The sequence below is a fragment of the Neofelis nebulosa genome, chromosome 10, assembly GCF_028018385.1.
Source record: "Neofelis nebulosa isolate mNeoNeb1 chromosome 10, mNeoNeb1.pri, whole genome shotgun sequence".
In the NCBI taxonomy this organism is placed as follows: domain Eukaryota; kingdom Metazoa; phylum Chordata; class Mammalia; order Carnivora; family Felidae; genus Neofelis; species Neofelis nebulosa.
Window position 1 is genome coordinate 1333401 of NC_080791.1, and position 27425 is coordinate 1360825.

Sequence of the window (27425 nt, forward strand, 5' to 3'; positions counted from 1 at the left end):
AATATTGGTCTTGATTCTCCCAAAAGGCTCATTTGGAGACCATTAATACATGAACCTTGCCCTTTCAAATAGAGATGGAACTTTTAAACTTTTAAAACTTAAGCCACATTAAGAATATACATACAATGCTGATTTACACTAATTGATAAAACTATTTAATGGTTAGGAAACAAAACAGCTGGACGTAACATATCCAATTCTAAACTTTTCAGATAAAGTATGTGCATAAGACCATGGTACTTTCACAGAAAACCAGAGCTGAAAGCTGGAGAACGCCCAATATCCAGAAATGTATTTATTTGCTGAATCAGAAAATCATCATCCCAGAAGTGAAGCCAACATTCTTCCTAACAGTGCACAGATGAATACACGAGCCATACTATCAGCAGGCCACACTCCCAAATATTAAGGTTGTTCAGAATCTTTAAAATTCCAAATCCATGGCAAGAAAGATCCTCTAAAATTCAAGAATTAAAATTTACAAAAATAAATACCACTCTGACACTCAAGGGACATCTTCACTTTAAGGCCTTTGTCACAAATCTGAATCTTTATTGTTCTGAAATAAATGTTATAAACATAACCCAAAACAAAACTTGGATACTCAGTCTCAGAAGAGGTGTGGCTCAATGCCCATCACATGTAACAAGAAAACTTCCTTTTAAAAAAAAGGAAAACAAAGTACTAGGAGAAGTCTTTCACATGAAGGAAAATGCAGCCTTTGGATTTCTCCTCTCATTAGCCTGCACACACGTGGGCATCAGAAGGTTTGCATTTTCTCCACAAGAGCTCTTGCTATGATGTCTGACGGATTTTCTGCCACTCAACAAATTCATCGAGAAGAACAGGCCCTAGAAAGAGAGAAGCATTTGTGAGAATTCAGTGACCTCAGACCTCCCACTACAAACACTCTCCCCGAGTTCTGGTGGTGATGAGGACGGACCCCGGCGTCTAAGGTGTGTTTCCTGTCCTGCTGGCTACTTAGTGCTTTTCCTTCTCGGCCTGCTCTTTCCTTATAGAAGAGACTTTCCACAAGGGGTATGTGCTGCAGCTTCCTTCACAAGGTTGCAATGGCTTCAGAACTCTCCAATAACTAAGTCAAGATTGACTGCTCCCTTTGTCTAAATGCTCACAGCACTGTTATTTCTATTAAGGAATATGGAGAGTGTTCAACGTGTTTCTACATTACGTCACCAAGAGCATGTAAGCTTGTTGAAGGAGTGGCCATATAAGAGAATTATTTTGTTCCAGTAACAGGACCGAGTATAAATCTAAACACAAAGCAAGTGCCTAATGAACACCTGACCTAAAAACTATACTGAAAAAACATGTGAGGGGCGCCTACAGGGCTCAGTCAGTGAAGTAGCTGACTTCAGCTCAGGTCATGATCTCACAGTTCATGAGTTCGAGACCTGTGTTGGGCTCTGTGCCGACAGCTCAGAGCCTGGAGCCTACTTCGGATTCGGTGTCTCCCTCTCTCTCTGCCCTTCCCCTGCTCATGCTTGCTTGCTCGCTCTCTCAAAAATAAACTTTAAAAAAATTAAAAATAAAAAAACAATAAATAAAAAGACATTCGCATAAAGCAGGGGGTCCACACTCATTTCCTTACAGGAGCCATTCCCTACATGAGCTCACTGTTTTTGTTCGTTGAAAAAGAGGGGAAAACTCATGGCCAGAAAAGAGTACGCTGGCCCTATTTTTCTTAAAACACATACCCCTTGATGGTCTTTCTCTCGTTTTTTATTGACGTACCTCCCTAACTCTAAGAAAATCGGCAGACAGGGACAATCATAAACAGCAGCCGAAAAGCACCCTAGCTGGTGGCGTAGCTACAAGCCAGCGAAGTGAGACGCAAGTTGGACACAAGCTATTACTTGGCTTCTGTCACTAATTCCTCACATACTTGAGTCAGATTTTCTGCTTTTTCAAACAAATCTGGAAGCTTTACTTTTATACAAAAATTGTTTTATATGTTGACTCAAAACACGCACGAATATACACGTGTGTAGGCCTGCCTGCAAGTTGACTGCTGCTACCAAAGGGCTGTTTCCAAAAATATTACTGAATTTTAGAACATTCCGGGGGGAGAGGTCACAATGTAAACTACAGGCAGAATAAAGTTATTCCTTCTTCAGCATTTTGTATGATCTTCAGGGTCGCAGAAGTCCGCATTTCAATTTACTTTTATAGGAATGTATCCTACAGCGTACTTCAAGGATCTGTTTTATGGTATTCTGCCCTTTCCACTGAAGAGTATGGACAGATATTTTAACTTGAAGGATTGAAAAATGGTATTTCTTTTTTTTTTTTTTTTTTTTTTTTTTTTTTTTTTTCAACGTTTTTTATTTATTTTTGGGACAGAGATAGACAGAGCATGAACGGGGGAGGGGCAGAGAGAGAGGGAGGCACAGAAGCGGAAACAGGCTCCAGGCTCCGAGCCATCAGCCCAGAGCCTGACGCGGGGCTCGAACTCACGGACCGCGAGATCGTGACCTGGCTGAAGTCGGACGCTTAACCGACTGCGCCACCCAGGCGCCCCGAAAAATGGTATTTCATCAAGTGTTTACTGAGGCATTTCTGAGGGAACTTATTGTGGCATAATCTGCTATGCCATCAGTGGGCACTATGATTAGCCTTGAAGGTTTTTCTCTTGTACCTGATGTTTTGCTTTTCTCTATCTAAATCCTGACTGTTCTCTTCTTCCATCGGAAAATGCCAGGGAAGGCAGGAAAGCAGAATTTTAGCTTTTACGTGCAGAAATTATCATTTAACCTTAGCTATACTGCTCCATTACATTTCTGAGAAATTGGCAACATTCCACCTGTCAGCACAGACTTTCTAACGTAAGCCCGCCCCCACACCTTCAGCCTGATTCCATAAGAAAAGTTACTGTCAGCCACTTTCAATGCTTTATGGTAACGCTGCACAAATGCATGTTCCCACTTAACAGTTCAAAGAACTTCATTTTCCTAGGAAAACACAGTTATTATACTTACAAGCACCATCTTCATCGTAGTTACTAAGATCGGCATGGACGGTTCTGCTGAATTCTAACACATTGTACCACTGATCTTTGTTCATAACACGATACTTCGATTGCTGTAGAAGAGGATATAAACATTTGGAATACAGAACAAGTGTTATCTAAGGCTCCGACTTAAATAAATCTAGTTATGCCATCTTTTTGTGATTTGGTCTTTCTCAAAGCACTTAGTCCTCTTTAGTCACTTGGGCTTCTAAGAGAATCCTCAGGGCCGTTTACATGTTAACATCATCCAACCTACTTTTTATCTTTCCTTCATTTTTGAGAAGTAACAGGAGCAACAAAGGTACCGATCTGATAAAACGCCTGAGTGTCTTCCGTGCAGGCATTTCTATAATCGTCACTGAAATCAAGTCACACAGCGTATCCTACGTACACTAAGTTCCCTCACGCGGCTTCCCAGGAGACTGTTTTGCGTGAGATTTAATGTTCCGCCACATCTTGAAGCTGGTGCTTTTGTAGGCAGTGGAAAGAGTACTGGCTTGGGTTCAAACCCCACTTCTGTCGCTGAATTGAGTGGCCTTGGGAACATTACTTAACAACAGAGCCCATTTCTTCATTCGCTCAACAGGGATAAAACCTAATTTGAAGCAGTGTCAAACACCCTCCCCATAACCAGCGTTGAAAATACTCTGTCCTCTTAGCTCCCTATAGAGGTGACTATTTTTAGATTCAGTCCTCTTTATTTTTGCCCCAAACTACTAATAGGAGGAAGACGGATAACATTCATCAAAAACGTCTACTTTACCAGCCTTTCCTAAGCCTACTCTATCAGGCTTAAAGATCTAAGTGTACCTGAAACCCACTCGCTCAAGTCCTGGTCATGACTGCCTCTCGGCAGAAGCTTTCAACAAAATTACTCCGAGGAATTCGCTATGATAATCAGCTTTATGAGAAATCATTTTCAAAGCAAAAAAGCAAAAGCATCTGTATTCAAGAAACGGTGAGATCTATACCAAAAAACCTGAAATTGAAAAGGCACAAAAACAGAAAACCAAAGGAAGCAGTGGAAAAAAAGAACAGTATCTTAAAACCACTGCCGGTAGTAGGTGCTACGCTAAACCTGCTAAATGAACACTTTCTTCATAAATTCAGCAGACATTTTAAAGTTGTTAGTACATTTAAGTAGTCATTCTCATATTTGTGGGCATAAAATTTTAATTCTAACTACTTAGACTGAACCCAAGTGAAAAGGAAAGTGTTATCACTACACACAATGGGTTCCCTTATGTGGCTATCAGCCTAAGAGCTGGTAATTTACGAAGAAACCTGAAACCCGAGTTAGAAGCATAACATTTGTACACGAGCATCAGTTTTCTGTCAAAAACCCAAGAAACTAATTTTGTGTGAAAAACGTCTTTGCTATAATTTATTTGAGGGTTCATTTTTTTCATGGGGGGGCGGGGGGCTGCAAGGCTGGAATGAAAGTATCTCATGTACAGAATATATTAATGAACATGAACTTGTGTCTACAAATGACGACGTATATGTACACAATTTATCAGAAACTTTTTACTTAAGTTTTTTTTTTAAAAACACACTATCTAAAGATCCATTTATGTTTCCTCATTTAAAGGTACGTTTTCAGAGTAAGTTTTACAATTAATATTTAATGCTTCCAGATGAGAACAGCGCACATACCTCCAGGTACTGGTAAAACACTGAAAACAGCGGCCATGTCCTTCCAAGCAGCAGGGCGAGCATAGACTTAGCAGTGTCGATATCAAGGCTTCTCTGATCTTTATCCTATAATGGAAGTAAAAAATTTCCCTAAGTGTGGTTCCGAGATGAAAAAAATGTTAAAATTACAAAACATGGAAATTCTACCTACCCTTGCAAAATCAAAGGCATATCTGTAGATATTCTTAAACGAAGAAATATCATTCAACTGTGAGCGCAAAAAGTCAAATTTGTTCTGTAACTTTTCTGTGCAGTCACACCTTAAATTAAAAAAGCCAAATACATTATACAATCCATAAAATTAAATAAAAGCATCATTAGGGGGTCAGAAGAAATGTATTGAGAAGAAAGTCAGTGCATCTAATGAAATCAATCTAGGTTTAAAATTCTGCTTCACAAATTTAGAGTTACTAACATATTGCCTCGTACTGACCAATGGGATAAAAAGGAAAAAAGGAAAATAGGAAAAAAAGAGAAAACCTGGCAACCAATGAAATTCAGTCCAATGACCTTTAAAAAAAAAAAAAAAAAGCTCAATCGAAAGCTCCATGAGTATGTCTCAAGAAGAGATTCAGAAGATGTACTTTTACTACATGTAAAGTTAAGAAGATGGCAGAACAGAGGAGATGAACCAGGCCTCGGTCACAGATTTCACTGGAAATTCTCAGGCACAGCTTGGTGACAGGGATTAGCCATGAGTGGTTTTGAAAGTTCAGGCTATAACACAGAGAAAATTAACACATTGTATTAGTGCTTCTGTCATAAACTCAGATTCCTACATTTTCAGTGACTAAGCACCAAGGCAATCAGTGGCAGCACCTGACTTCAAATAAGGTACAGATGCCAAGGAAGGAAACCAGTTAAAGGCTCAAAGAGATGCTCTCCCACGGGCTGACTCAGCAAGAACCAGGTCACCACACCGTGAGCTCCGGTCAAGCTGCTCACCATGCACACTGACCACAGCTATGTGTCAGCACAGATCACTGCCTCTACTCGACGTGGTGCTCCCTCCAACAGGCCGACGAAACCTCACTCACCAAAACCTAACTCCCAGGTTGCCATCTCTGAGCATACACCTGACTCCCTTTCATTACATGGGCCGTACCATCTACCGTGACCCACAGTATTCCTCCCAGAACGGACTTAGTTCTCATCATGTACTAGAGATATCTAGCACCCAAATTTAACTAAGACCTTGACTATTCTAAACCCACAATGTGACAGGTGACTCCTAACTTTATTAAGGTGTAAATGTTTTGGATAATTTTCTAATGTTGATTAAACCTTGCGTTCCTAGAATAAGCCAAACTGAGTAATGTTTGTTACCGGTTTCGTACACTCCTAGATTTTCTGGCTATTTTCGTAAGTGGGACTGGCTGGTAAATCTCATTCCTTCACACTCTCTTCACTAATTTTGATAACAAGCTCATGGCATAGGCCTTAGAAAAATGAAATTATAATTATTACTTTTTTTCTCTTTTCTGAAAAAGTTTACTAAACACTGGAATTAGCATTTGGCCAAAATCAGCTGAAAAGCCATCTGGGTCTTTTCACTGAGGTGACGTATTTTCTAGTCTGTATTATTATTTATTTTTGCTTTCTGTTTTTCTTTTTTTAATTTTTTTCATTTTTTTTAATGTTTATTTATTTTTGATCGAGACAGAGACAGAATGCGAGTGGGTTAGGGGCAGAGAGAGAGGGAGACACAGAAGCAGAAGCAGACTCCAGGCTCTGAGCTGTCAGCACAGAGCCCGACACAAGGCTCACACTCACGAGCTGTGAGATCAGGCCATGAGCCAAAGTCGGACGCTCAACTGACTGAGCCACCCAGGCACCCCGCTTTCTGTTTTTCTTAATCATCTTGGCAGAATTTCTTAATTATTTCAACTGCAGGTTTGCTTTCCCTTTTACTCTAAACATCTTTTTAAAAAATTTTTTTTTAATCTTTACTTATTTTTTGAGAGAGAGCGCGCGCCAGTGAGCACGCAAGCTGGGGAGCGGCAGAGAGAGGCGGAGACACAGAATGTGAAGCAGGCTCCAGGCTCCAAGCTGTCAGCATGACAGACCCTGACATGGGGCTTGAACCCGTGAGCCGTGAGATCATGACCTGAGCTGATGCCGGACACTCAACCAACTGAGACACCCAGGCTCCCCCATTTCTCTTCTAATGTAACATTCAAAGCTACAGATTTTCCTCTAAGTACAATTAAAGCTTCAGCCCAGTTCTGATAAATATTATTGCTTTGATTATTCACTTGTAAATGATGCCTTGACAAGATGGTTTCAGAGAACGGGTAGAGATAAAAGTCTTAGTAGAACAGGTTTAACAGACACTAAGAAGAGAGCAATCAGAGAAAATAAGTAAAGGTGACCCTTGAACAACAAGGGTTTGCACCGTGTGGGTCGACTTATATGGGGATATATTTTTTTTCGATACACACAGTATAGTGCTGTAAATATATTTTCTTGATAGTTTTTTCTTTTTTTTTAAATGTTTATTTTTGAGACAGAGAGAGACAGAGCATGAACAGGGGAGGGTCAGAGAGAGAGGGAGACACAGAATCCGAAACAGGCTCCAGGCTCCGAGCTGTCAGCACAGAGCCCGACGCGGGGCTCGAACTCACGGACCGCGAGATTGTGACCTGAGCCGAAGTCGGACGCTCAACCTACTGAGCCACCCAGGCGCCCCTCTTGACAGTTTTCTTAAGAACATTTCTTTCCTCTAGCTTACCGTACTGTAAGAACATAGTATATAATACATTTAATGTACAAAATATGCTATTTGTTTATGTCATGGGAAAGACTTCCAATCAACAGTAGACTAGTAAGTTTTGGGGAAGTCAAGAGTTACACGCAGATGTCTGACTGTGCAGGAAGTCCCATGCCTGCCAGCAGTGAGGAGGGCTTCCTGCCCTCTCCTGCCAAGGTGTGTTGGTGGCAGCCAGCTAAAACAGAAGGTTTAAATAAGGTCCAGAGTCAGGATGCCTGGGTAGCTCAGTCGGTTGGGCGTCCGACTCTTGGTTTGATCTCACAGTTCATGGGATCAAGCCCCACATCAGGCTCTGCACTGACAACACAGAGCCTGCCTGGGATTCTCTCCCTCTCTCTGCCTCTCTCCCCACTCTGAAAATAAACAAAGAAAAAATAAGATCCAGAGTTTTATAACATAATACTCAAAATTTCCAGGTTTCAATAAAAATTCCCACGTTGTTCAAAGGTCAAGTGTACAGCCAAATGCTTTCAAAGAATCTGGTTCCAAAAGGGAGCAGAGGAAATCGACACTAAATAGTGTGGGAAGGGGACAGAAGGTTCGTTTGTTTTTTTTAGTAGACAAATACCTTCTGCTTCCAGGATGATGAAGTCAATGTACTTTTCATCCATGTCTCCTGCTCATTCCACTAAAAGCCAGAGACGACATACATAAAACAAACACAAGACTGAAAGAACTCTGAGATTCTCAGGAACAATACAGTGGGGCGCTTCCTGGGTTTTCTTTTGCCTTTTCTCCACCAGATCTGGAGATGAAGGAGTCAGCAAACCAGAAATGCCAATGGGGTAGACAGAAACCAAAAACTCGCTCTCCCTCCAGCAGAAGTTGAACAGCCTAGCACGAAAGCAAGCTTAGAAAAGATACTCTTCTCCATTCAAACAGCACAGAAAAAGCCCGCTCAGTGTCCACAGCTGCCAGCAGACTGAATGAGGACCGCATGGCCCACCCACCCCAGAATGGACGTAGACGCCCCCCTTCCACCTCCTGCACCGTCAGTGGGAACCACATACAACAAGGACTTCAGCTCCGCTCCCAGCAAGGGGTAAGGAGTAGCGCCCTGGGCCATCAAAGGGTGCCTGGGAGGAGGCGGGGCTACACCATCATGCTCACCCAGCAGTGTCACCCAGAAATTCGTGGAGCCTCCTGGGGGCGGGACCTCTCCTGTCTGCTTACAGCGATGAAGAATCCCCTCCTCCTAATGAGGTGGTGACAGAAAGCTAGCGAAAATGGAGGTTTAAATAAGATCCAGAGTTTCGTAACATAATACTCAGTATTTCCAAGTTCCGATAAAAAAGCACTTCTCATACCAACAACCAAGATGGCAAGCAGAATGTAAAAAGAGGGCCAATACATGCAAATATTGAAATGACAAGATGTGTTTAAAATTATCTGATGCAGATTTTAAAGCAGCTATGATGAAAATGCTTCAATGAGCAATTATGGACCCAATAAAACAACCCTTGAAAATGTAGCAAGTCTCAGCAAAGAAACAGTGAGTCTAGGAAAAGAAATCTAACAAAAAAGAACCAAGTGGAAAAGTCTGAATTGTAAAATACAGGGCAGACTTAAACCTTAATGTACTAATAATTATATTAAATGTAAGTAGCCTGTACCAATCAGAACACAGAGATTAACAGAGCAGGTCAAAAAAACCCATGAAACCAAAGTGACCCAACCATATGCTATCTAGAAGAAACAGACTTCAAACACAACATAGGCAGACTGAAAGTAAAAGACAAAAACGAACACATTCTGGAAACAGTAACCAAAATAAAGGAGAAGCAGCTTCATCAATATGAGCTAATGTAGACTTCCAAGTGAAGAAAATAGAACATAGAAGAATATTATGTAATGATAACAGGTCAATCCACCGAAAATATGTAACGATTAGTTTTGTTTGTTTGTTTGTTTTTCAGAGAGGGAGAGAGAGTGCGTGAGCACGTGCGACCAGGGAGAAGGGCAGAGGAAGAGAGAGACAGAGAGAATCTAGCTGACAGTGTGGAGCCTGACACGGGGCTCCATCCCACAACCGTGAGATCATGACGTGAGCTGAAACCAAGAGTCGGACATTGAACCAACTGAGCCATCCAGGCACCCCACAAGATGCAACAATTCTACAAGTGTTTGCACCAAGCAACAGAACTGCAAAGTGAAGCAAAAACTTAAGAGAAGTAAAAGGAGAAATAAACAAATATGCAATTATTGTTAGAGATTTCAACACTCCTCTGTTGAAACACTTCCTCAGGAACTGACAGAACAACCAGACACTACATCAGGAAAGAATTCAACACCACCAACCACCAAGATCCACCTGGCACTAACAGAACATGCCACTCAGTGACAACAAAACACGTATTCTTTTCGAGTGTCTGTACAACAGAACCCAAGAGAGACCACAGCCTGAGCCATTGAGAAAATGCTGACAAATATAATAGAACTGAAATCACGCAGGATATGTTCTCTGACTACAATGAAACCAAACTAGAAGTAACAGGAAGATAAAAGCAAAATCTCCAAACACTTAGAAAGTAAACAAACTCCTAAGCAATCCATGGGTGAGAACAAGTCTCATTGGAAACCAAAAAAAAAACCAAAAAACAAAACTGAACTCAATGAAAATAAAAACGCAACTCAAATTTTGTGAGACCCAAAGCAGTGCTGAGGGGGAAATTCACAGAACTAAATGCAAATATTATAAGAGAGAAAAAAATCTCAATCAATAATCTAACCTCCTATCTTCAGAATCTAGAAAAAGAAGAGCAAAATAAGCCTAAAGCAAGCAGGAGAAAGTAAGAGCAGAAATCAGTAAAATTGAAAACAGAAAAATGAGACAGGAAAATCAATGAAACAAAGAGCTGATTCTTTGGAAAAAGAAAGTCAGTAAAACTGACAAGTCCCTAGCAAGAATGACAAAGAGAAAAACTGAAGACAAAAATTATCAATATCAGGAATGAAACAAAAGATACCATTACAGACCTGTAGACATGAAAAGGATATAAATATGGTCACTTAGACAAAATAGACCCATTCTCTGAAAAACAAAAACTACTGTAACACACAGTATGAAACAAATTTGATACAATGATCTGAAATAAATAGCAATTTGAGTAGCCCTGTAACTATTAAAAAATCGAATTCAAAAATCCCCAAAATTCTGAAAAAGAAACCTGTAGGTTCAGATGGTTTCATGGGAGAATTCCACCAATCTCTGAAGACCAATTCTATGTTCTACCTTGCAAAAGATAAATTCTAAGGAAAAATTTCCTAATTCCTTTTATAAAGCCAGATTTACCTTGCCACCAAAACCGATTAAAAGCAGTATCCAAGTCACACGATTACTATGATGATGGATGTTAATTAGACTTATTGTGGTAATCATTTCCCATCATACATACATACTGAATCGTTATGATGTACACCCAAAACGAACAATGTTATGTCTATTATATCCTCAGATAAATAAGAAACCAAAAACAAAAACAGACCAATATCCCTCATGAATCCTTAACAAATATTAACAAAAAGAATTCAGCACCATATAAAAATAATTATACACCAAGTGGGATATAGTCCAGGTATGCAAACTGATTCAGTAGTCAAAACTAATCAATGGAACCACAATGTTAACACTCTATAAAAGAAAAACTACATGATTAGATGATTTAATACAGAAAAAGCACTTAAAATATTTAACATCAACTCGTGTAAACTCACAGAAAAACATGAACAGAGGGCAACTCCCTCAACTTGATAAAGAGCATCTATAAACGACCCACAGCTCGGGAGCAAAGGAATGGGTGTCCACTTTCACCAGGCTTATTCAGCACAATGGTAGAAGTTCCAGCTAATGCAATACGTCAAGGAAAGGAAATAAAAGACATGCAAGAGCAGAAAAGAAATAAGATGGTCCCTATTTCCCTATTTCGTGTTATAATCATAGGACATGACTGTCTATGTAGACAACCCAACGAAGACACACATACACAGACATACACTCAGAATAAGTGAGTTCAGCAAGGTCAGTCATAGGATACAAGACAACCACACAAAAATCAATTGTATTTCTACATATTAGTAACTAATACATTGATATTAGAATTAAAAATAAATGGCTCAAAATAAAAACAAAATATTCACATGTAATTCTAACACAACATGTACAGAATCTGTATGCCGAAAACTGCACACAATGAAAGAAATCAAACACCAAAAAGAGAGACATAGCTATCTTGCATGTATTCAGACCCTGAACACAGGGGTCAATTCTCCCCAAATTCACTGTGTAGTTTAACCAAAATCTCAGTAAGATCTTTTGCAGATAAAGAGATCATCCTAAAATTTTTGGATTTTGAAAAGAGATCAATCAGTCTTTGTGGTTTCAAGATTCTGTACACAGCAGCACCGCGTGGCTTAAGGCACAGGTCGACAGAACAGAGAGCCCAGAGACAGACCTACGCACAGGCGTGTCCAGCCGACACCGGACAAGGCGCAAACGCCATTCAAGGGAGGAAAAGACCTTTTTCAAAACATCAACTATGGAGCAAGTGGACAGCTGTAGCCAAGGAATAAACCAAAACCTGTCTCTCACCTTTAAGGAAATTAACTCAAAATGGATCACTGATTTAAACGTAAACTCTAAAAACATAAACCCTTCCAGAAAAAAAACTGAAAGGTAAAATTCTCCGGATCTAGGGAAAGAATTCTTGGATTTGACATCAAAAGCACAATTCATAGGAGGAAAAACTCATCAAGTGAACTCCGTCAAAATTAAAAATTTTGCTCTGCCCGTTATAAGAAGCAAAAACACAAGCTACAGAGTGGGAGAAAATACCTGCAGTCTCCATACTTGATGAAGGGCTTATATCTAAAAAATTCAGGAAACTCAACAGTTTAAAAAATTATCCACTATGTCCCTTATCTTCTTGCCTATTTTCCTCAGCTATTGTAGGTCACTGATTCTATACCCACCTCCTTCGTAACTCATCCATTGATTTTTAAATCTTTAATGTTTTTCCCTTTCAGAGATTTAATTATGCATGGGAAATCTGATCATCTGAGGCCATTCTTTATTCTTTAAACATAGTAGTTATTTTATGCTGAGATTAAGAGAATTCAAAATACTAGTCTTAAAGAGTCTAATTCTGAAATTTAAGATGTTCCCCAATATGCTTAGTAATTTATGATTGTTAAAAACTGAACCTTTTTCTGCAGAAATTGAGGCTTCTGTTTAAAATGCATTCCTGTACAGAAGAATCACTTCCACCATATACATGAAAACACTACTTACCTGGGACATTTGTAAAATACATTTTTGGCTTGTGTCATACAAATAATGCATTCCAGCTTTGAATCTGCATGATGAAGAATTTCTGGTAAGAACTCTCTCGGAAATAAGCCCTTCACCGTATGCAGAACCAAGCCCAAGCAATCACATCTCCATCTACTAGCTATGTGTGACATCAGTGACTTAATATGAGTTTTTGATCTGATTCTCACCCTACTCAGGCATTGCCATTTTGTTTCCTATTCAGAATATGCACCACAAGTTAATGGCCAGACGCCAGGTGACTAGAAACAGGTAGTAACCTTAAGGTTAAGTGTCAGATCTAAATGTCCCTATGGTATCACCATCTCTCCTCATTTCTGGCCTCTGATTATTTTCCTTAATTTACAGTGAAGTCCAGGCATGCTTTTTAAAATATATACATTTTTATATTTTATCCTGCATTTAAGTGTTTTACATGACAAATGGCTTCTTTGCACATTTTATCTGCCATATGGCCAGAAAAGGAAATCAAAATTTGGATAGGTTAACCATCCAGTTTGTCTGGGGCCTAGTTCCTATGTATGAATGAGGGCACAATATATTTCATGCAGAAACAAGATTCTTACTATTTATTAAAAATGTATTATTTACTATTTGATTAAGTGGATTTATCAGCTCAAACATTCTTCATTATGCGAAAAATAAAGGTTTAATGGCATTGAAAACGCAGTTAACTACTACCAGAAGGATATGCAAAAGGAACAAATTCTCAGATTACATGTGCCTGTGATGCTGTGTGGAAATCTGGGTGTCTTCAGGCCCTCCAGCGTCATGAGGTGGTAAATTCAGAGGGCACTGCATTTTAAGCAGCCAGTTACATGTACGATCTTCCTCGTGATGATCCATCCTAAGAGGCCTCATCTTCTAAATCTTTGTGGCTTCCTGAAGAAGCGTTTTTCACATTATTTTTTAATGATGTGATTCACATTTTCACACAGACTCTCCCTTAGAACCTTAATACACCTGAGATTCAGGAAGACATACGATAAAGACACTTCCCAGCATTCAGGTCTTCCTCTCACGACCACTGGGGTTTAAAATCTTTCTTCAGGGCCTGGCGTGCACAAGCGCCCCACAATTATTTGTTAAACAGAAGTATGAATACCAAAAATAAGCCACAAAGTATATATTTATTTAATTACAAAAAGTTTCAAAATCCCTCCCTGGGAAAGGTTAGCAGGAAATTGGAGTTCAAACAAGATTATCAAGTCTGTGAGCAGTGACTTACAAATGACCAAGGAGAAAAGAATCCAAATAAAATGACAACCTTTTGCAAATAACACTCCACAGGGACAAAGAGCACAATGTTATTTAGGGTGGGCTCTCAGTAAGCTTAAGACGGACACGAGGGGAAGAACAAAGTTCCAAGTCACACGGAGAGACACCCCGAAACAGTGCACCTTCTCCGTTTCCACACACGTGGTTTCAGGAAGCTACTTAATCCTTCAGCCTCGGTTTCCTCATTTTTAAAATGACAACAAAAGACAACCATGAGATTAAATGAGAACACACAAGTTCGATGTTTACAACAGTTCTCAGTGTGAGATGCTCCTTTTGAAGCAAATGGTTTAAAAATCACCTTAAAAAAAATCACACTGTTGTCTCTGTCCCAACTATCCCACACCATTGCTGATCGTCTCCCTAAATCTGGAGCAGAGAAAGAATCTAACCGAACAAAGAACAAGTAATGTTTTCTTGGAGAAGAGTAAAACAACAACAACAACCTTGCACATTACTGGTCTCATAGAGACTGAACAGACCTTGCAAAACCAGTGAACACATCACAATTCTTACATTTAACCTGGCCCCAAATAGACTCAGCAATTAATAACGTCCATACCTCATAACTTGGGAGGTTTAGAAAGAGCATTTCCCCTGAAGTAAAAAGAAACGCATACTTAACTAGTGTATCACGGAAAGCAAGGGATAGTTTTTTGAAGAACAACTAAATAAAACCCCACAGATTTTACAGAACGCTGGCACAACAGGACACCATTCTCCAGGCCACTGAGGTGAGAACGAGTGGAGACGGGTTTAAATTTCAACATTAGTACTTGGACATTAATTTCTTGAGTATTGTAAACATCTGATTAACAAGGAAGGCTTTTACATTTCTGCTTCATTAAAGCCCTCTAAAATGAGAAGAAATCACCATCCATGTTTTAGCTCTAAGTGAGGTGAGGTCCTCTTCCTTAATTAGTAAGGTGCTGTGGCACCCCGATCTGTAACAGGAAGAGTTTTATCCACAAAGTTCCGTATTTAGAACTCTCTGTGAATGAGGTCTATTGACCAGAACAAAACAGCACACCCCTGGGGATGTCTGGAAATGTGGATGGGGAATTAAAAATCGTCAAGATGAATGTCGGGGAGAGCAGAGGGGAAGAATGCTAATGGCAACTAGCAGTTGGCCCCAAATGCTAAGCGAGCGGCAGTCACACACCACACGCCCCAGAGCACCCCGTCCCCACGGGAAAATCGGACAGACGCTCCCCAACTCTCCCCCTTAATAAGGTCAGGCCAGACCACCGCCTTCAAACCTCAAGTCCAGGGCCGAGAACGGTGCCCAGAAGGTGCACAACTCGTAACCTACCCACAGGCAGCTGCGTACTTCCATTCCCGTCAGACGCTATCCTCCTGACGGTTTTCTCACGATCGCGACCAAGGACAGTGTTCTCCACCAGCATGGTTTTTCGCCCTCACCCCAACCCCACTTCCAGCAGGCAGGTGTGAGGAGAGCTCTCCGCTGCAGCCAGCAAAAACGCGAAGTACCCGCGCACTCTGGCCCCCACAGACACAAGGAAGAGGGATGTCCGCGGGCCACACCCCGCGCCTTCCCGGGGCGGGGAAGGGGCCTGCTGTGGTCACAAGAGGATGTGATCCCGGAGCGTGAAACAACTGCTCTAGCGACGGCTCCCCGCCAACCTCCGACACAGGGACCTGGAACACGGGGCGAAGCTCTCTCCACCAGCCGGCTCAGGCCCTCCGTCTGGAGCCATTACCCCACCACCCGGGACGCAGCCCCGTTCTGTCAATGTTCTTTCCTTCGCACGTGCTCTCCTTTCGCTGGCTCTGCTCACAATCTCCTCTTCAGAAAGAACATTTTCCTAGATCCTGAACCGTCGTCATCCTAATCATTCTTCAAGGTCCAGTTCAGGGACCCCATACGAAGACTCTCCTGTCTACTCGGCCGACACTCATCTCACCCCCAGCTGTGCTTCCACAGGACGTTGTACTTTCACTCTAGCACCTGTCCCCTCCGACCTGGCTTCCGCCGCAGTATTTCCATGCCGCCCCGGCCCTCTCAGCATGTTACCCAAGGGCAGGGGCCACGTCTCCAGCTTCCCTGTGATCAGCACTTAAGAGGCACAGTAGCTTACACAACATAAGTGTTGATCATGAATGACTATCCTATCCAATCCACTCCAATCTGAGGAGAAATTTGGCTGTTACTAAACAACGACAGAGAGAGGGCAATGGCGCCCTCCGAAACCTACAAAATGGCCATGCCAGTCTACTTATGTACCAACTCATACCCACGGATTCTCTCACACAAAAAAGGCGATCCAGTTATGAAAAGTAGGCATCGATAGCCTTAACATAAATGAACGTACAAGTATTGTGAATGCTGATCAACACTATATAATTACAGATTTTAACTACTCATGGCTATTACCATCTACTCCCTTTGACCACGGTGTATGTTTTAACTACCACACTGTCTCTACTCCTTAGCAGAACTCTAAGGGTTAAAATTAACTAACTTGAAACAATTGATAACTATATTAAGATGATATAAGGGACCACGAAATAACTATGCCCAGATTAAATGAACTCATAAAAATATTAAAAAATCTAGAAAGGGAATCGAGTCTGTGAAGGTTTACATTTTATGATTATAAGTCAACATAAAACCAAACATACTAAGGCAACTATAAAATAAAAAATTAAGACTTACATATGTTCCTTGGTCTCTCAGTTTAAATTTTAAACTACTGTATTCCTCAGCAAGTTTTGTATAAGGAAATTCAGGGAGTAATAAAGACTTAGCTAATTGATAAAAGATACTTGGTATTTCACATAGCAATCTAGATGAGGGGGAAAAACACAACTCTTTTCCCTCCCAGTCAAGAGGGCTTGCCTGACTTGAGCAGCTCCAAGGCCCTACAACACAGACAGGGCTCTAGGCAGACAGGCAAGAGAGCATAAAGGAGTGAAACGGAAACCTCTAGGTCAACTTTAAATGTTAAATCATTGCTTCCATTTTGTGCAGCTTGTGAACTTCCTAGAGAGAAGAGGTGCTAATAAAACTGAAGTTCAAGGGTTAAGTCAATTTCTATTCTTGTACCCAAAGCCAGATGCTAGTTATTCAAGAATAATTATTAGAAATGCTTTGTATTTAAGAGTTTCTGTTATACAAAGTCTCTTTATGTTATATCAAGTTATGCGGACACATGATGAGAAAACTTTTGGTTTTAAAATACACAAACTGATTATTCAAAACAAGTAATACACAAAAAATACAGGAGTAGTACAAAAAGCAGTTATAGTGCCAACTAAAATGTCTTACAATGAATAAGCCATGTTATAACTGACGAAAATTTCAATAAAACAGACTAAGCTACATGAAAACCAGTTTATATTCTTTGCATACTCCTCCATATTTTATATTCATAAAAATATTTTATATTTTATCTTTCTCTAAAAAGCTAATTGCAGGTTGGATATTTCCAAGAATTTCAGAATCAACATCATTTTAATTGGTAGGTTATGACACCTAGATGAATGACAGAGTTCACGCTTGGTTGTAAACACCATGATTCAAAGTTAGTTAACAGTCTTGCATTTTATAAAGAACGCTAACATACATACAGAAACGTGACGCAAACAAAGCACAGTATGCTAGACTGGTGATGAGGGAATTTAAATTCCAGGTCCTAGCTCTGCCAGTAAGTAGCTACATAAACCTAGGCGAACATTTTCTTTACCTTGGAGTCTGATTCCTCATCTCTCCTATAAGTAATTGAAATGACAGGTTTGATTTTATATTCTATCTTAGAAATTATAATTTGGCTCATATAAGCAAAGGTTTTCCCTAAAATATACATAAAACAGCTATATGTTAAGGCTGGTTAAAAAGGAAAATTACAAAACATTAGATGCTGAAAATTCAAATATAAAAATTTAAGTTCCACATGAACACTTGAAAAAAATAACCAAGGTATTCTGAAATGTAAGGACAGGCAAACAAGTAATAAAAAATAGTTAAATGTGTTAATAAAAGCATAACCACAATAGGAAACCACATGGCTAATTAACCTCCAGTTTTTGGCTCAAAAATATCATCAATTAATGCTTCCTCTATTTTAGAATGTTGATCATTAGTAACATCCTGCATGAACATTAGGAACATGACATAATTTAAAAATAACACATAATTACTAACTGATTCTGCAACTAAGCACACTTTACTCTGGAAAGTCAAGATCAAATTATTATCAAGAAGCAATTCTGTAACTTACAGAAGAATTCAAAGGCAGCCTCAGTAAGTAAGTAACCAGAACTTGGCTGAAGGCTGCAGGTGAGCCATATAAGCTTTCTACTTTTGTTCTTTATAAGATTAATTTGGCAAAAAAGAAAAAACAAAAGTGCCATGTAACTCTACCTTCGGATTTCTTTTCAAAATAAAGCATAAAACTGAAGAGGCCCCAGAACTTGGGGCAGCTCAAAGAAAAAACTCCTTCCGTGGCAGAACTCTGTATTCAGAGAAGGAAACTGCTCATTGCTCAATCTGTGAGTAAGTAACTTTGATCGCAGACCTCTAATTCACCCACGAAGAGTCAATAATTTTAATAAGACTGTACTAAGGTTCTCAGAGAATAGGAAAGATGGGGTAACTGTTCATTTTGCCAAGACCACAATATAAATTTTATCAAACCCTAACTGATTGTCACAGATCAAACCAATGTGAGTATTTTAAGGTGAAACCTTACTTCTAAAAATTATGAAGCATATAATATCAATTAAGATCTTCAAATAGGCCATCAAATTTGTTTTTTAAAAAAATGTCTTACTGTAATGAAGTCATCCCCTTTAACCATTCTTCCTTGGTAAAAAATCCCATGCTTTCAGCCTCCAATTTCCACGCTAAAACTAACATAATAATCTGGAAAGAACAGAACATAAAGGATAGGGGAAAAGTCAGCACAGAGATAATCATGTCTATATTTTATCATGGAGAGCATTTTTATACAACTATTTCCATCCTTCAACTATTAAAGAGTATAACCTCTGGAATTATTAACTCTGAAGAAGTGGGCCGATTTCTTAAAAGTAAGAAGTTCTAACAGTTTCTGAAGGTGGAATCTCTCTCACTCTATCACAAATGACATTTGTATTAAGAAAGAGAACAGTGCCCAACTTAAATTGATTAAAAATACCTTAAATGAAAATCTACAGTATAAAACATGAAGAAACAAAATCTTGATATAAGATTAAAGTGTCCCAATTTTTAGACATTTATAAATATGCTATATCCCACTTGTATTCCATTCTACTTAGAAATAAAACATACATTTTCAGGTTCAACACCAATGTCTTCACAAAATTTTTCCATTCCTTCTGGCCCTACAACTTCATCAGGACCTTCAAAGACAAAAATAATTTATATATTTTATTGTTATAATTTAATACCAACATAAAACATAAGCCATTGTACTAAAGGCATCTATGAATACACCATAACTTTTATAAATAACTAAATTTGAATTTTGATATATTTTTGATAAAGTGTTAAATATCAGCTATACGATTTAAAATGTAAAACTTCTGAAATATTCTTGAAACACCACATTACAAAACGAAATTAAGGAAAAAAAATATCAATCACTTGTCTGTATAGTAACTTGAACCTATCAATTAAAACAACATTCATGAGAGTGTATCTGAACAAAATTTTTGGTAATGCATAAATATAAAGAAGTATAAGAAATTCTACGACAACATGTAGGCCCAACCCATTACTCAAGACAGTAAGCAAAGAACACCTGTTTTCTTACTAAAACAGAAGGTCATTTATTACCCTTTTGAAATACAACCAAATAAAATTTAATACTTTAAAAAGATATACATATTATGAAGGTAACGACTTAAAGAAACTACTATTTTCCTTATCATCTTGGTTCTAAAATAGCAAAGCATTAGTTCCACCATCTTAACATTGAAACAAAAGTTTAATTCCTCACTTAGCTTATGTCTACCATTTGTCCAAAACTTAATGATACTTAGCCTGTTTCTTATTTTTCTCCCTCTATAACACTAAATATAAATCAATACACCCATTCTCCCACTTTTTTATGTTATCAGATTCCCAAAAGATAGTGATTTACATCACTGCTGGGTCTCTTTTGTAAGTGAGAGATTACAAACAACAAAATTTGTTGTAAGATTACAACAAATTTGTGACAGCATGGATGGACCTTGAGAGCATTATGCTGTAATTGAAGGAAGTCAAAGACAAATAACATATGATGTCACTTACTTGTGAAATCTACAAACAAGCAAAAACAAGGGCCCGAAACTCGTAGATACAGAGGTAGAGGTGAGAGGCAGGGATTGGGGGGGGGGGGGGGGGAATGGATGAAGGTGGTCAAAAGGAACAAACGTCTAGTTATAAAGCAGGTAAATCCTGGGGATGTGACGTACAGCCAGTCTGATGACTGCAATCACTACTACCATACTGTATATTGGAAAGCTCCTACGAGAGTAGGTCTTAAAGTGCTCATCATGAGAGAAAATGTATAACCCTGTGTGGGTAGAGATGTCCACTAGACTTACTGTGATCATTCTGCAGTATATACATATATCAAATTGTTACACTGTACATCTGAAACTGTTCTTTGTTATAAAAAGATCGAACCATTTAAAGCAATTACAAAATACGATAGAAATATGCTATTACTTCTGATTTTTGAAAACATAGTCTTGAAATATTATTGTTAAAGTGACCCAAAAAACCCTTGTTTTCCTTTCTTAAGAACTTATAAAAATACTCCAGCTTTATAAATCACAAGCCAGACCACAGCTACTGGGGGGGAGGTGGGGGGGGGCACTTTACACCCACCATCATTCGTTCACAAGTACAACATGAAATCCACGCTCCACAGTTTGTCCTAACAGAAGAATGCAGCCGTCCAGTCTGTGTGCCAATATAGTCCTGCAGCTTCAGACGAGATCCATCCAGGCTGCTAAGAGGACGTTAAAACATGGTCTGAAACCAAAATGCTTAATTTTTTGGTTTAAATAAGTACTGCACTTATTTATGCAGTGAGGTGTTAAAAGGTGAAAGGGTGGTAATTATAGGACTTTCACTTCCCGATATATATTTGGAGAAGTTTTTTAATGAGAATGTGTTAATCATTGTAATTTTAGAAGCATACATATACAATAAAGCTGTTAAAAAATATAACTGAGTATGTTCCCCTACATGTGGTTTGGTTGAAAGTAAGTCAGGTAAAAAATTCAGTGGAAGAAAACAAAGGTTTTTTTAAGCCAAAACAAGAATGCATTGTCAATTTTTCTTATGAAAAAGAAAACTGACTTGATCTCAGAGCAGCCATCATCAGAAATCAAAAGACAAAGCTGAAGAGCTGTTATCAAGAAATATCAGTCAGTATCATGAAACAGTCTCCCTAGAAACTGGGGAATTGATCAGTGGTTAAAATTTGATGAGATTCAAATGAAATTATGTCGTAAGGAGATATATACGACATACACAAGACCTTTCTGTAAATGTTCAGTGTCTTTCCCAAAGCAATGCAAATAATAACAAATTTGAATCTAAAGCAAGGTCAATACTAATATTCTTTTCCCAGACCACATAATGTTAGTTTTACTTTCTCAAATATACTCTTCCAATAAATCTACTCTGGGGCTGAATTTAACTCTCAGGCAAAAAAATAGGTTTCCATTCAACTTAAGAAGCTTTGGAAATTATTTAGAATCTATCAGAATTATTTAGGGGTGCCTGAGTGGCTCAGTCGGTTAAGTGTCCAACTTCGGCTCAGGTCATGATCTCATGGCTCATGAGTTTGAGCCCCACGTCGGGCTCTGTGCCGACAGCTCAGAGCCTAGAGACTGCTTCGGATTCTGTGTCTCCCTCTCTCTCTGCCCCTCCCCAGCTCGCACTCTGTCTCTCTCTCTCTCTCTCTCTCTCTCAAAAAAAACCAAACGTTATAAAAAAAAAAAAAAAAAAGAACTTATTAGATTTATAGTTTTATTAGAACTCAGCAATTCTATCCTCTTTTGGGTTCTCTGTAAGATTTAAAAAGTGCCTTTTTACTTTCCACGCTTTTGTTCAGTAACAGGCCCCACGTATTAACGAATCCTTGCGAATGTAAGTATCACTCAAGAGGAGAGGTCTTGTGCAAGAGCAAAACTATCAGGCTTACCACACGTCACCTATATTATATTAACCAGACTACTGGTAAAATAGTTTTTAAACTAAAACAAAAAATCAATTTTTTTTCTTTTATAACCATAAAATGTTCCTAGAGATGTGCAGAGTACAAAACCATGCCAGTCATAGCAGACGCTCAGGAATAAAAATTGTGCTCAATGAATAACACACCTTCCCCATGAGCTATACAGAAGCTATGCTGTTAATTCTGGAACAGTACTGTTAAAACACAGCCAGTCCACCTAATGCTGTAATGCTATTACTCCTTTAACAACGGTTTACACATATGAGTTCTGACTCATTCCAGGTACTGTGCTAAGTGCTTTATGTGCATTATTCCCAGTCGCCATTTTAATAAGGGACACCCCCATTTTAAGACAGAACACCTATTGTTGATTGGGCAAATAACTGGTTCCTCCTGGTCAGTTAGGTCTCCACCCAGAGTAATGTCTAGAGAGGCCTTCCCTATCACCCTATTTGAAAGTCATCCAAACTTTCTAACCACACCGTATTTTAACATTTATAACCCTCCACAATCTCTACTTATCTTGCTTACTTACCTATTTACTGTCTTCCCCACTAGAAGTCAAGTCCCCCAAGGGTAGGGATCTTGTCTAACTTGTTCCCTATTGTGTCCCCAACATTGATCACTGCCTGACACACAGTAAATGCTCAGGAAACATTTACTGAATGAATCGTTCCATACATAAGATAAATTGCCTTCAAGTGCATTTACTAATATTTCTTTGTAGAAGGAAAATGAGTTGCCATGTACATACTGAAAACAGAAATGACAAGACAGTAGTCATTAAAAGCATAAGCTCTGCAAGAGAATGACCTAAATCTGAATCCTCGCTCTTGTCACCGTATGATCCTGGGCCAATTACTTAATCTCAACCTCAGTTTTCTCATCTCTAAAAAGAGGTAACACTGCCTACGTGACAAAATGATTGTAAGGATACATTATATAATTATGATTTTTGAAATACACAGAGCATTATGCTGGCTACTACAAAAATGCTAGCATAGCAAATAAATGTTTAATTAGAATCTCATGCTACCCACCAAAGTCCCAAGGAGAGGTAATACAAATGAGCAGAAATGAAAAAAAATGCACTAATTTTATGGTATCTTAAGGTGTCTTTTTACAAGTGAAATAAGATGAGGGGCTTTTTGATTCTATATCATAAATTCCAGTAAAACCGGCACTTGGAATAATGGGTCACCATTTTAAATGGAGGTCAGTAAGAAATGAATTCCTTTCATTTAATTTGGGTTAGACATTGTCTTGGGATGCCAGTAATAGCAGTTTTCCTGGTCTAGAAAGAATCTGTTCTGTTACTAAACAATTTTTAAATTATACTTTGGGGATCCAGCTGATTCAAGCTACATCAATGGTCTTACCTTCCATACTGTTAGCCTAGGGTTACACTTCAAGTTCAGAGTATACTTTAGACCTTAACGGATTAGCATGAAACGTAAGAGTGACTCCATCTACACTGTTCTATGTTAGACACTGAGAATCAGAGTTAAAAAAGGAGGAGGGGGAAGCTATAAAATCATGAATTCTAGAAGACCAAAACCTAGGTTCTAAGGGAAAAAAATATCTTTATACATACTTATAAAAAAGTTAGTCATAAATGGGAAGTGTTCTTGTTCACACATTTGCTGAACACCAAAGTCTCCTCCCTGGTTTTGGCTTTCACCCTTAAGCTCCAGCCCTACCATGGGCCCAGAGCTTTAAGCCCACTACCTGCAGGGTTTAGTTTAAGTCACAGCTCCTGCAGAAGCTCTTCGTGACACCATGAGGCTGGGTTCTATGGGTTCTATCCTCCTCTGAACTATCGCAGTGCATCTTCCCAACACAGCATTTATCACACTGTATCACATCAGTGTTTCCGTTCTTAGGGATTACTGCACTTCTGGCAGAAACGATGGGCTAAACAGCAATTATCAAAGGGCAAATGTGCTGTGCCATGACATATCTGCATTTCAAATCTTTTACTACGTTTCCAAAAAGTTTCAGAAAAATATCAGTTTGGGTTCAGAAAATTGTCAACAGAATACGCAAAAGAACAATAAGAACTACATAAAGTGTATAATGTTTTATTACATAGTTTGTTTTTCAGAATATCAACTCTCCTTTAGCTAATGGACTTAAACCAATAAATGCACCTGTTCACAAATGGAATTCATAGTGAATCTCACCCCTCCCGCTAGCGCATACTAAATTACATATTTAAAGAAAAAGCATCCTGACATAGCACCGAATTCTTAGCCTACACATAATTCTCAGTCTTGACCTTGATCCCAGGTCACAGCACTAACACAAAGCAGGCCTGCAATAAATAATTGTTAAATGAATAAACCAAAACACTTTTTAAAGCACGTGACTGATATCTTCTTATATTAATTTCATTACCTGCATACTCATAAAACCAAGCCAGGCACTTCTTGCTTGAAAAATGTTCCTCTCCACTTATTAGTCTAGCAGGGGGTTGGGATCTGCAATAGCTTAGAAAACACACAAATACCTAAGAATTTTATCAAGTCTCAACTTTCAGTGAAAAGCTAAGTGCAACATGAACTACTTCAATTCAAACTAAACAAAGTGTTTTGTTTTGTTTACAGCTGGTATTATAGGAAAAAATGGGAGTTGTATTTGCAATTGGAAATTGGAAACAGTAGTCTATATGTAAAATTTTCTTGCTAACAAAGCCAGAAATGCTACTTTGCTCACTATCAAAGTCCAATAACATCAACTAAAATCATTTCCCCGGATTTGAAGTGAGCATGTGGAAGTTCAACCTAATGTTCTCGATACAGGGCTAAGTTGGGAAAGTATAAATCTTCAGAGCGGTGAAAATTGTATTTCTGTAAAATAGACAAACATTCGAAAACAAAATCTTACAAAATAGATTTTGGTACTTAATGAATCAATATTTTTTAAAAATTACATATTAACAGTTGTTGATCATCTGCGAAACTTAAATGGATGATTGAAGATAAAAGACGAGTTAGGACCCAAGAGTATAATTAAACTCCACACATTAAAAACAAAATTGTACAAATAAAAAGATAATAATTGTACAAATAATTGAGCCAAAGCTATTTAACGCCAAAGTCCGTACGTTCCATAAAATCATTAAAACTTGGGAAGCTCAAAATCGGCCTTTGGGGTTTAATGAACTTCAGAGGACCTTTCCCGGAGGAGCTCAAACAGTGACACCTGCACGAGGACCTAGAAACGCCGCGCCTTCGGCGGCTGAGTCATCTAACAATGGAGGCCCGCATGGAAAACCGTAGGTTGATACAGCGAAGCGGCCCCTGGGCTGTAACACCACTGCGCGGCTCTGAGCGTGCTCGGTGTAAATAACTGTGCCACGTTACGCACGGAGGACGGCCACACGTGGGAGCAGTAAAAGCTAACGTGTCTGCTTCATACAGACGGGCTGGCGGCGCAGCCCTGGCCAGTTCTCGGGCGAGGTACCGGGAGGCCCGGGAGGGTCGGGAGGCCGTGTCACCGTGCACCGGCTCTTCTGCTAACCGCAGCGAGACGGGAAAACTTCCGTCAACGACAAAAAGGAAGAGGAGCCTAGGTTACGTACCTCCCGCCGTAAGCAGACGCCTCTGCAAGGAGACAGCTCTGCCATCACGTCTACAAGGCTGACTACCGTCTCCTCTCAATGGCAGCAAGTGAAGTCGTTCCCTCGCGGGCCCGGCGGCGACACAGCCGGACACCCGAGGAGCAGATGCGGGACCACTCCCCTGTCACACCTAGCCTGCAGACCGAGCAGCACACCTCGCCGCTGGGCCGCCTCAAGGACACGCCGCAGCGGGATCAAAGAGCCGTAATTACAGCTCAGCTCTCCCTTCTCTTTCTTTCTCGGGGGGGAGGGAGGGGGTACCGGGTAAAATAAGGACCAGATTGTTAACGATCACGTCGACCGCGAACAGCGTCCTCAATGCCCGGAAACAGAACCGCGAGCAGGGCCTTCCCGACTCCGCGCACACGGACTTGGCGCAGGTGGAGCCACCAGACTTCCAGAAAGCCGGCTTCCTGCTGGGACCTTCCGGCACCGGCCGCTGCGAAGACTCGGCGTGCAGCTCCCCCTCCCAGCCCGGGCGGCGGGCAGCGCCAGGCCGCTCCCCTCCTCACCCCCTCCCCTTCAAAGAAATTCCAGAGGCGACCCTTCCTCCGGTCTGCACTCCCGTCCAGGTCTGGAAGGGCGCGGGGCAGGGGCACGGCGCCGGAGCGCCCACACGGAGCCCGAGGCGCAGCCCGCGGTGTCGGCGGGGGCTCACCCCCGGGCCCCGGACAGCCGCTCACGGGGGAACGCGGGAGGCTGAGGGCGGGTGGGGGGGAACGTGATACCTGGAGATTTTACACTTCTTGAGGCCTCCGTCTTCCGCCACTGCCGCTGCCACCCCCGGGGATTTTCTCTTCTTCTTCACCGGCATCTTCCGCCCTCCCCGGCGGGGCGGCCAGGGGAGCCGGGGAAGGGGGTCGCTGTCCGCCGGGGACGCCTCAGTGCCGGCGCCCGGGTCCCAGGGACAGCAGCAGGCGCAGGAGCGGGGCCGCCAGCCCGCCCCAGCGCGGCCCAGCGCGGCCGCAGCCCGCCCCCAGGTCCCCTCCTGGTCCTCCGCGCGGGGCCGGGGGCGCTCCTGGCCGGGGGGCACCGCGGCTCGCTCCCTCCGGGACGACAGAACCCAGACAGCGCGGCACCGCCACCACTCACACACTCGGAGGGCAGGAGGCTCGCTCTGACCCGGACGCGAACCGCCCAGAGCCGGAAGTGACGCGAGCGCGGCGCTGGCCGCCGGGAGGGGGCGTGGCCGCGGTGCTGCTGCGGCCGAGCGCGCGGGCAGTGCTTCCGTCGACGGAGGAGGGCTCCCGGCGCGTCTCAGGAAGCGGGGAGTCACCCCGCGAGATGTCTGAGGACACCCCTGGAAGCCTGCGGCTCCAAGTGGCTGGTAGAGCACGCCGAGGTGCACTCGCGCGCGTCCTCGCGAGGGCCGCGCCCCGCAGCTGCCCCCGCGTCCGGGGCACGTTTCCCCTGGGCCGGCCGCGGCCTCCCACTCCCGCACTGCCGGGCCCTCGCCCTGGTTGGGGGTGGTGGATGCTGGCCGCCCGGCGAGGAGGTCCTCCCCC

General features: G+C 41.0%; 1 protein-coding gene across 6 annotated transcripts; it reads right to left on the minus strand.

Annotated features, from left to right (window-relative positions):
• Window positions 1-517: 517 nt before the first annotated feature.
• On the minus strand, window positions 518-27056 carry DCUN1D5 (defective in cullin neddylation 1 domain containing 5). 6 transcript variants are annotated; one of them, XM_058686532.1, is made up of 8 exons: window positions 26649-27055; window positions 24696-24787; window positions 19391-19461; window positions 18891-18982; window positions 4875-4983; window positions 4685-4789; window positions 2997-3099; window positions 518-851 (listed from the first exon to the last, which is right to left on the minus strand). In XM_058686532.1, the coding sequence occupies exons 1-8, from the start codon at window positions 26732-26734 to the stop codon at window positions 796-798; spliced, it is 714 nt and encodes a 237-aa protein (XP_058542515.1). In that variant the 5' UTR covers window positions 26735-27055; the 3' UTR covers window positions 518-795. The 6 variants fall into 6 exon arrangements, with proteins under 6 accessions (XP_058542515.1, XP_058542516.1, XP_058542517.1 ...); XM_058686533.1 differs by lacking the exon at window positions 26649-27055 and adding an exon at window positions 25882-26336; XM_058686534.1 differs by lacking the exon at window positions 24696-24787 and having other exon boundaries at window positions 26649-27054.
• Window positions 27057-27425: the final 369 nt, after the last annotated feature.

Coding starts and splice junctions, on each gene's coding strand:
- DCUN1D5 (XM_058686532.1), bottom strand. CDS start 26,734: ATGCCGGTGAAGAAGAAGAGAAAATCCCCGGGGGTGGCAGCGGCAGTG. Junction 24,788..26,648: donor AAGAAGTGTAAAATCTCCAG/GTATCACGTTCC, acceptor GTGTTTTCTAAG/CTATTGCAGATCCCAACCCC. Junction 3,100..4,684: donor TGTTTTACCAGTACCTGGAG/GTATGTGCGCTG, acceptor CCTCTTCTACAG/CAATCGAAGTATCGTGTTAT.